Source organism: Nicotiana sylvestris, chromosome 6, assembly GCF_000393655.2.
Source record: "Nicotiana sylvestris chromosome 6, ASM39365v2, whole genome shotgun sequence".
NCBI classification, from domain to species: Eukaryota; Viridiplantae; Streptophyta; class Magnoliopsida; order Solanales; family Solanaceae; genus Nicotiana; species Nicotiana sylvestris.
Window position 1 is genome coordinate 114736999 of NC_091062.1, and position 10532 is coordinate 114747530.

At 36.5% G+C, this 10532-nt stretch overlaps 1 protein-coding gene across 2 annotated transcripts; it reads left to right on the top strand.

The window, feature by feature from the left end:
- Positions 1 to 1356: 1356 nt before the first annotated feature.
- Positions 1357 to 10287, top strand: LOC104211733 (V-type proton ATPase subunit a1-like). 2 transcript variants are annotated; one of them, XR_011400194.1, is made up of 17 exons: positions 1357 to 1462; positions 2481 to 2603; positions 2740 to 2847; positions 3139 to 3249; positions 3354 to 3527; positions 3843 to 3980; positions 4371 to 4478; positions 4608 to 4715; positions 4821 to 4969; positions 5554 to 5707; positions 5819 to 5979; positions 6725 to 6931; positions 7011 to 7201; positions 7817 to 7900; positions 9079 to 9272; positions 9378 to 9437; positions 9621 to 10287. XR_011400194.1 is itself a non-coding variant. In XM_070147491.1 (17 exons), exons 2-17 carry the CDS (start codon positions 2499 to 2501, stop codon positions 9823 to 9825), a joined length of 2250 nt encoding a protein of 749 aa, XP_070003592.1. In that variant the 5' UTR covers positions 1357 to 1462; positions 2481 to 2498; the 3' UTR covers positions 9826 to 10287. The 2 variants fall into 2 exon arrangements, 1 of the variants encoding a protein (XP_070003592.1); XM_070147491.1 differs by having other exon boundaries at positions 7011 to 7194.
- Positions 10288 to 10532: the final 245 nt, after the last annotated feature.

Here is a 10532-nt window from a genome sequence, read left to right on the forward strand (position 1 = left end):
TAAAACTTACCTTTTAGTAACGGTGGCACTTTCTTGTCACACAAGACTCCCGACGCTAACCTCCACTTCATCCACCCCACCCCTATACGGTGTGTGACATCCTCGTCAATCTCCCCGATCCCCTGAATAACCGATCCAAGGTACTTGAAACTACCTCTCTTGGGAATGACTTGAGAGTCAAGCCTCACTTCAACTCCCGCTTCCGTCGGCTCAACTCCAAATTTGCACTCGAGGTATTCCGTCTTCGTCCTACTCAACTTGAAACCTTTAGACTCAAGAGCATGTCTCCAAATCTCTAGCCTCTCGTTGACGCCGCCTCTTGTCTCGTCAATTAGAATAATGTCATCAGCAAATAGCATGCACCATGGAACCTCCCCTTGAATATGATGAGTCAGTGCATCCATCACCAGGGCAAATAGGAATGGGCTGAGCGCAGACCCTTGGTGCAACCCCGTAATAACTGGAAAGTGTTCAGAGTCGCCTCCTACTGTCCTAACCCGAGTCTTAGCTCCATCATACATGTCTTTAATCACCCTAATATAGTTACTCGGGACCCCTTTATCCTCTAAGCAGCTCCATAAGACCTTCCTAGGAACCTCATAATAAGAACTTGTTCTTGAAGTGCCAAAGAGTATCTAATTTGAGCGGACCTTAATTCCATTCTCCTATTATTGCTGTTCCAATAATGAACCAAAGGGTGTGGCCTAGTGGTTAATTGAGTGGGGAGAACCATGAGGTTTCGGCTTCAAATTCCAGTAGAGGCAAAAAGACTCTAGGTGATTCTTCACATATATATGCCTAAGTTTTAGTAGCAATACCTGTACTGGTGGGGCGTAGCAAGTACCCTATGGAACAATCGAGGTACGTGCAAGCTGGCCTGGACACCACCAACAACAACAAACCCGGTGTAATCCCACAAGTGGGGTCTGGGAGGGTAATGTGTACGCAGACCTTACTCTTACCTTGTGAAGTTAAGTTAGAGAGGTTATTTCCGATAGATCTTGTGCAAGCTGGCCTGGACACCACCGTTATAAAAATTGTTCTAATAATTCAATGTAGTATTTATGCAAATTGAGGTGAGGTTTCAAATACATCAAATTTCCTGTGCTGGTTCTTTCTTTTTGGGTCAGGCTGAGGCCATAAGGGTGGGAAAATCTTGCCCCGTTCTTGAAGACGAGATGCAATCAATTTTTTCATGATTATAATATCGTTGTCTCTTTCATGATTTTGAATTATACTTGTAACTATTTTGCCATCTTGAAGGTGATGTGTCTAACTTTAAGTATTAACATCCTTTTATGAAAAAATATTTTAATATTATTATCTTTTATGATCTCGCTATCCTGACTTTATCTACACTTAACCTGCTTTATTTTTCATTATCAAGCAAATGGACTGACTAACTTATTTTGTGCAGCTAAATGCCGAAAAGAGCCCTTTCCAGAGAACATTTGTAAACCAGGTATCCGTGAATATTTGTGAATACAGAAAATCCATCTTCAAAATTCTTATATTGTTACTTTGGTAAAAAATGTTGTTACTTCATTGGAATTGTCACTTTAGCTTATATTGTTGCCAAGTTTTGATAATGCGCTTGTATTATTGACAAACCACTATTATTGCTTACTTTTGCTGGAAATGTGCCTTCTGATAGTAAATGAAAGCTAGTTGCTCTAGAGAAGTGAAGGTTTCTCTGGTGCAAGAGCATTCCACTTCCAACCAAGAGCTTGGAATTTAATTCAGCAAGGGCGTTAAGTGGGAAAACCACTATTGTTGACTCCTAAGTTTGGGCAGTGGTTTACCATATAAAAAAGAAGAATGAAAAAACTAAAGCTAGTTGCTGTATTCAAGATAGGTACTTCTTGATAGGTAAAGTAAGGTATTTTATTGATGGAAATCCTTTATTAAGAGAATGCAGGGAGCGAGTACACAAGATAAGTACTTTTATCCAAGTTTGTTATCAGTTAGAATTGTAAGATTATGTATGGGATTGTTGTTGGACTTCTTAGGACTAAATAGTTACTAACGAGTTCCTGCGGTGCTTTCACGATTAGATTAGTCTCGATCTCTTAATAAATGCCCCATTTTTTGTTTAAAAAAATTATAGACGTGCACATTTAGTGATATTTTCAATCATACTCTGAAGTAAATGTTAAACGTGTTAAATTTCTGATCTGCTGAAACTTCTGTGAAATGGAGAAGAGCACAAGACATTCTATGTGTTCTTATCTATCAAGTTGGACTAGTATCTCTATGGAGTAAGAAGTAAAATTCTCACACACTAACTTGTCCTTAAGGTCTTAAAACATATTCGTCATGTTCCTGTTGCTAATTTCAATATCCGATGGCTAAAATTGAAACTTGCAACATAAGATGATATCGGTTAACTCTCTTGATCTCTTAGATATACTCCAACTTTCTCTTCTATTTTAAGCCTTTTTTTTTGGTTTTAATCTTGTTTTTGGATGATCATTTTGTAGGTAAAAAGATGCGCCGAGATGTCAAGAAAACTACGATATTTCAAAGATCAGATACACAAAGCCGGTCTATTGCCTCCTCCTCTTCCTGCTTCCCAACCTGATATTGAATTAGAAGAATTGGAGGTCTCTTTCTAGTTGATTTGTTTTACTTGCTGATAAATGAACTCTCCTCTGTTTTGTTTTTCAATTTGCATTTATTCAAAAGCTTTTCCACTTCAAGAAAAGCTCATATGGACAATGTGGTTCTTCTGAGTTTCAGATACAACTGGCAGAGCATGAACATGAGTTGATTGAAATGAATGCTAATAGTGAGAAATTGCGGCAATCATATAATGAGCTGCTTGAGTTTAAGATGGTATTGCAAAAGGTACATTTTTACCTTGATTTCTGGCCATTTTATTAATCTGCAGGCATTCCAGGTAAGAAATGAACTTCTGAGTGCTTGCTTTGGCTTTATTATCATGGACATGCTTACCTGGGTGCTCATCTATCACATTCTCTTCCAAGTTTGAACTTCTCAACTGAAATTAAGGAAGCATCTTAGATCATCTTTTTAGCAGAATTTTACCTGTAGGGCCAATTTTTTTTCTGGGTTCAAATATAATTGTTCCTGTCAGAGATACTCATTTTTTTTGGTAATATCATGGTACAATTCCAGGCTAGTGGCTTCCTTGTTTCAAGTAGTCATACCACTGATCAGGAAACAGAACTGGTTGAAAATGTGTACTCCAATGATAACCATGCTGATACAGCATCATTACTTGAGCAGGTAACTGAGCAAATAGCAGTATTCTCTTGCAGAGTAGCTATATATCATTAATTATATGATCAAGTTCTTTAACATTTTTCAGCAAAGTTATTTTCAATCTTCAGGAGATGCGTTCAGAACTGTCAAATCAGTCTGGAGTTAGATTTATGAGTGGCATTATCTGCAAGTCCAAGGTTGTTCAATTTGAAAGAATGCTGTTTCGTGCTACAAGGGGTAATATGCTTTTCAATCAGGCAGTTGCTGATGATGAGATACTGGATCCTTCCTCAAACGAAATGGTCATCTTCTTTCTTTTAGAACTTCTCATGTAATTGAACTCACACAAATGATGTTTTGATTGGACATTCCCGCTGCCATCCTTCTAAATGTGGGTCAACACAAAAGGAACTAGTTCATAAGAAAACCTTTTCTAATTTTCTCCGTGTATGCATGAAGAGCTTAACTCATGAAGAAATAAGCTCTAATTTTCTCCGTGTATGCAATGTGGTTTCTTCAATGATCTATATGCTATATTTCTTTGTTGGCTCCTTGCTGTAAGGCAACACCTGAATATAAAGTTCATCTTATGGCTAACATAGATTTTGCTCCTGCAGGTTGAGAAAGTAGTCTTTGTAGTATTCTTTTCAGGTGAGCAGGCGAGAACAAAAATACTGAAAATATGTGAGGCATTTGGTGCAAATTGCTATCCTGTTCCTGAAGACACGACAAAGAGAAGGCAGATAACTCAAGAAGTATGTCTCTAATGGAAACGAGTTTCATTGGCATTATGATTGAGTTTTATCGTGCAGCATAATTCGTTGAAAAAATTGCGAGCCGGAAATGGATAATTTTTATGTTGTTCTTGCATAGTAAGCAAGCTAAGTTTTAGTAGCCCGCATTTTATGTGTTGATTGACATTCAATCTCATAATATACTTGGAAAAAGAATGTTCTGCTTTGTTTTCCCCTTAATAGCACTTGTGCTATGTCTGACTGCCTTCACATTTATTCCACAATCAGCTTAGCCTACCACATTTGCCGCTTCAATGAGTGCCAACCCCAAATCTATTTAGGCATATTATGATGTACATGTAGTATTTTTTTTGTGATCATACATTATCGAGATAAACGTCTTAATTGCAGGTTTTGTTTCGGCTATCTGAATTAGAGACCACTCTGGATGCTGGACTGCGCCATAGAGATAAGGCTTTGACCTCCATAGGGTATCACCTTACAAAATGGATAAACATGGTAAAAGACTAAGAATGAACAGAATAGTTGGAGTCGTTGCTTTATACTGCAGATTGTTATTGTCTGATTCGAGCAAGTGGACCTTGTATTCTTGACAAATGAGTTAATTGCTCCAACTCCATTTTATAGGTTAAAACACAAAAGGCAGTGTATGACACGTTAAATATGCTAAATTTCGATGTTACAAAGAAGTGCCTTGTGGGTGAGGGCTGGTGTCCAATATTTGCGAAGACCAAGGTACATTTCTCTTTTGTCTTCTCTTTTAAGCGGTTTAATATATGGAACTTCAACTTGCACTGTTTTATGATACTGTTACCAAGTACTGACTTGTGAAAATTTTAGATACAAGAGGCTTTGCAGCGTGGAACATTTGATAGCAGTTCACAAGTGGGCATTATATTTCATGTGATGGATGCTGTGGAGTCACCTCCAACATACTTTAGGACAAACAGTTTCACAAATGCATTTCAAGAAATTGTTGATGCATATGGGTAAGTTAAACGCGCAGTAGAATTTTGTTATGTGAAGAAATGTTGTAGACATGATTTATTTCCCTTGATCTAGTTTGGCCGCCTTAATTCTTTTCCATCATTCTCTCTGATTCTATTGATAGCATAGCAGCAACGTTCATTTGAAACTACTTCAACATAATTTAAGTTGGTCTCATATGAAGATGTAAAGGGGAGATGCTGGTAATTTCTTGATAAGAAATAGGTATTTGTTGAAGTTCCTTTTAGATCGTATAGTAACTTTTTTTTGCATTTGCTTTTTCATTTTAAGGGTTCATCCATTTTTGCAGTAAGTCCTTTACTTTTAAAAAAAAATTGTTTTTGTATGCATGAAGCCTCTATAAGCAAAATGAAACTTTATTAAAGGAGAGTCTACTTTTCAACATAGGCATGCCATAATTTTGGGTCTTTCTTAAAGATGTTGTAAATTAGTAATGCTTCATCTCTTCAGATAAATTTCAACTTCATTTGTTTCTCTAAATAATATCTGAAAATGAATATCTGTGTCTTGTGCACATATGCTGGGCCAAACAGAAAGCACTTATACTGTTGTTTTCGCTTGGCAGTGTTGCTAAATACCAGGAGGCAAATCCAGCTGTTTATACCATTGTTACATTTCCTTTCCTTTTTGCTGTGATGTTTGGGGACTGGGGTCATGGAATCTGCTTGCTGTTGGGAGCATTAGTTCTTATCGCAAGGGAAAGCAAACTTAGCTCTCAGGTTAGTACTCCTATTGATTTAAACTGCTTCTTTTTCTTTGGGAGGTTGAAATAAAAACAATTATACAATTTATATGTTTCTTTTGTGAATCAAGTATCTTTTTTCTGACAGAAACTAGGCAGCTTCATGGAGATGCTCTTTGGGGGTCGCTATGTACTCCTGTTGATGTCAATATTTTCAATTTACTGTGGCTTGATATATAATGAATTCTTCTCAGTTCCCTTTCACATATTTGGTGACTCAGCGTACAAATGCCGAGATGCTACATGCAGGTGTAAAAATACTTACCATGCTACGATTCTTTAATGCTATTTCTGATATGACAAACGAAATCTTTCTACTATTTTTTTCTTAGTTTTGGAATACAATGAAATGCTGATGATAAGAGTGAAAATATGGCTGCTTTGTTGCATTTTGAATCTTGTTATTCCTCATGGATGAGAAGTTGACGTGTCTTCATTATCTTAGAAAATTTGGGGTTGGGATGGTGTTTATTTCCTTTTCTGCACAGATTGTATCTGTTTTACTTGGTTGTTAAGGTTGCAGTATCATACGACGTAATCTTAAAACACTTGACTACTTTTGGGTATTTTACAATGATTTGATATCAGGTACTGGTGCTGCAATTGTTGGCAGTGGTATAGACTTTGTCAGATTGCTTTTACAATTGTATAGTTTCTGGTGAAGTTGGCCTAGTTTCTCTTAGATTTATATATATTTTTTCCAAATAGCAATCATTCTTATGCTCTCAACATTAGATAGTTTAGCCACACTACTTAATAGGTAATCATTATCTTCTTTCTATTTCTTGAACAATTTAAGATACTGCCGAAATAATGTTTGTGGTGGTCTGGGTTACTCTTAATTTTTTTCGCATTTGTGCTTTTACTATTGCCTCCCTATCTCTGAGTGCATGTAGATCATGAATGAGCATCTAATGCACACTTTCTAGGTACCTATTTTAGTCTCTTGTTATCTTTTACAACTATTTTGACATTTCTGTGTGTACATTTACAGTGATGCACGGACAGTTGGTTTAGTAAAATACAATGATCCATATCCATTTGGTGTGGACCCAAGCTGGAGAGGCAGCCGTTCAGAGCTTCCTTTCTTGAATTCTCTTAAGATGAAGATGTCTATTTTGTTGGGTGTGGCCCAGATGAACCTCGGAATTATTTTAAGTTATTTCAATGCACGTTTCTTCAGCAGCTCAATTGATATTAAGTGTGTAATCATTTCCTTTTCTCTCCTTTTCATGGTTTGCATGTAAATAGTTATTTATTCTGTTATTGATTTTTTCCAGGTATCAGTTTATTCCACAAATAATCTTTCTCAACAGCCTCTTTGGATACCTTTCTCTTCTTATTCTTGTCAAATGGTGCACTGGTTCTCAAGCAGATCTATATCATGTTATGATTTATATGTTCTTAAGTCCTTTTGAGGCTCTTGGTGAAAATAGGTTGTTCTGGGGCCAGAGTGTGCTTCAGGTACGAGGTACCCTTCTCTTTCTGCAACATGTGCTCTTAGAGTTTGTTTGGTTCCTAAATGGGATAAGGTAGGTTTGTACTACCGCTAAATTATACTGAGAATATTGTAAAAAATGAATTATAAATGGGTTTCTAATACCTGCATCCCACATTTGGTATTTTTGGAGGCTAGGGGTCTAAATTCTTTTTATAAAAAATGACTTTGACATAATTTTATTAAATAACTTACAATGGTTAGTTCGAGATAATTCTAACCAAGAGTTATAGTCAGGCATGGGAGTGAGTTTCTCTCTCTATATATGTATATAGGCTAGATATAAAACAAATAAAAAGAACAGGTAACAAAATAAGGAAATATGAAAAACAAAAGTATTAAAGAGGCCGGTGGATGTGCATGGGGAGAGGGTAGAGAGGAATGGGTGAAGGGGTAATCCCCCTCGATTCCATATTTATCCCATGATGAAGGGATTATAATCTCTTTCATTATCCAATTCCATACTTAATAAAAACCTAAATTTTGAAGTGTGTTTCTCCTTGTCCCACATAATCCAATACCAAACAACCGTAAGAATAGTACAATACATCTACTTCCTGGTACCTCTGTTAACAATTACTGTTGCAGGTAATATTGCTGCTTTTGGCACTTGTTGCTGTCCCGTGGATGCTCTTCCCAAAACCTTTTATTTTGAAAAGTCTTCATATGGAGGTATTATGCCTGTTTCATTCTCATCTTTCTTAGTGATGATTGAATACTATGTTGACTTTTCTGATTCAGAGAAAAGATGAAAGTAGTGGTGGAACCCTTTGTGGAAATAGCTTTTGTTTTCTCTTAAGGGACATTTAATGACATAGAATGGAGATTCATTTTTCGTTTTTAATTTTTAATTTTATGGTTGCTTTTTTTTATTTTTTGTTTTTTGGGAGGAGGGGTCTTAAGCTAGTAACAACCAAGGGGGATCCAATCAAATATATTATTTATTGAAGATATCATTGACGTCTCCTCTTTAAGCATGTCTTCACTTTTGATATGTTGCTAGAATGGACTTCTAAATCTATCTTTCCATTATTGTTGGGTTAAATTAGTTAGCCAGTCAATTTTCGAGGTTATATTTTTCATCAAAAAATAGTGGTGAAAAAGGAATAACCAAAACTGTAAGTTTGATATACTTGTGGATGTATTATTGCTTTCAGTAAGTAATATGTGGATAGATATTAGGCTTCTAGAAATAGAGGTTTGTGTCATTGAGCTTCTCGTGTCCGAAGATGAAACTACTTAATGGAAACTTTTAGTGTGGAATATGCGCTGTGTAGGTAGGATGACTTCTCTATTTGAGCTGCTTGTGCCTTTAGGTGACTGCCTGGAATTGCAATCCCTATTTCAAATGTTTTATTTTCTTCAGTTGTTCGTTATTGCGAGAAAAGTTGGGATACCTAATTGCTCGTTATTCAGAAAACCCTTTTCTAGTGTACTTTTTAGGACCCTCTTTCCTTCTTCCTCGGTCTAGCAATCTTATTCCAATCAGATTTTGCATTTTTGCTTTTATTTTCCCCATGTTTTTTTTCCAAATACGAAAATTCGACAAAGTTTTTATTCAGTCGACATCCTACCTAAAATGAAAAGCAGAGGTTCATTCTCTACACCAAACGGTAAATTCCTGTATAGAAGTTGTTAAGGTGTCTACTGATGTTACTTGAATTAGTAATTTGGTTTTATATCTTCTTTTCTTTTTTCTTTTTTTTGGGGGTGGGTGGAGAGAGCCTTATGGACATAAGCGCTCTTTATTTACTTGGTATTTAAATCTGACAATGTCATGTACAGCCTATCAATAGATAGACTTAGTAGTTTGAAGGCTTGATTTCTCTTGCACCTTTGACGATTCTCAGAGATTTCAAGGTCGTACATACGGGATACTTGGAACCTCCGAGATGGTTATTGACGAAGAACCAGGCTCTGCCAGTCAGCATGCTGAGGAGTTTAACTTTAGTGAGGTTTTTGTGCACCAAATGATACACTCTATTGAATTTGTTCTTGGTGCTGTTTCAAACACTGCATCGTATCTTCGGCTTTGGGCTTTGAGGTACATCCATTAGTTACTTATTTTTTGTTATCAGCTCGGTTTATGCATGTTCCTTCAAAAGTTGCTATATGCATATATACACACACATTGTTGGTGTTGGTGCAGTTTGGCTCACTCTGAATTATCTACTGTGTTCTATGAGAAAGTTCTCCTCCTTGCCTGGGGGTAAGTTTTCATGTGACCTGTAGCTATTTCATTTTCTTCTCGCTGGTTGTTCAACTTTCTCCAGTTTGTAGCTATGGTTTTTCAAAAAAGATAGATAATAAATATGATTTGTTGTAAAAGTTGATTTCGTTCATAATTTACTCTTAGCATTCTTGGTGTTGAATTTATTCATTCTAAGTTCAGGTATGATAACATCGTCATTCGGCTAGTGGGGCTGGCAGTTTTTGCCTTTGCGACAACTTTTATCCTACTTATGATGGAGACTCTTAGTGCATTCCTTCATGCATTGCGTCTTCATTGGGTGGAATTCCAGAACAAGTTTTATCATGGGGATGGTTATAAGTTCAAGCCATTCTCCTTTGCCTTGTTAGCAGATGATGACGATTAGTACATAGCCTTTCTTTCTCTCTTTTTCTGTTGGGGAATTCTATGGAGAAGAAGAGTTTTCCATCTGGAGAAGAAGCCTGACAAGAATTTCGTAAGGACCCAATTTTGACTAACTGGCACTTTGTACACTCTTTATTTGGATCAGCTGGATTATGTAGGATAGAATTGTAAATTTACAGCACAGGATCTTTTGGTATAGCAGTATGAAAAGGGCTCTGAGGTCGTAGTTAGGTGTTGAGGAAGAGATCTGTAAAGTATTCTCATTCCTATATCCTTATCGTATACTCCCAAACAGGGATTCAGTCATAGTGATTTGTGAAGATGGAATGTTTTATACCACTGTATCTTCAGAGTTTCACATCTTTTTGTTGCTGAATCTAAAACTATACGCACAATTCATATTCGTTTTTGTGGGAAGTTGTCCTTCCGGTTTTGTAATAATAAACCCTCTTTTACGGTCTAATGCTTCTGACCTGACTCCAGATGTTTCATCTCCGTTAAATTTCCTAATTGAAATCATTGATAAGTGCTCCGGAACAAACAGTCAACTTTATAGGTAACAATTGGAGCTCAATAGAGGTTTGGTTCTCCTATCTTAATTGCCTCAAACATCCTGGCATCATAACTGAGCTGGAGTAAGAAGTCATGGTTCAATACGTAGCAATTTTATTTACATTTATGTTGAGAAAATTTCTTTTTGGTATTCGA

Coding starts and splice junctions, on each gene's coding strand:
- LOC104211733 (XM_070147491.1), top strand. CDS start 2,499: ATGTCAAGAAAACTACGATATTTCAAAGATCAGATACACAAAGCCGGT. Junction 4,716..4,820: donor CAATATTTGCGAAGACCAAG/GTACATTTCTCT, acceptor TGAAAATTTTAG/ATACAAGAGGCTTTGCAGCG. Junction 6,932..7,010: donor AGCAGCTCAATTGATATTAA/GTGTGTAATCAT, acceptor GATTTTTTCCAG/GTATCAGTTTATTCCACAAA.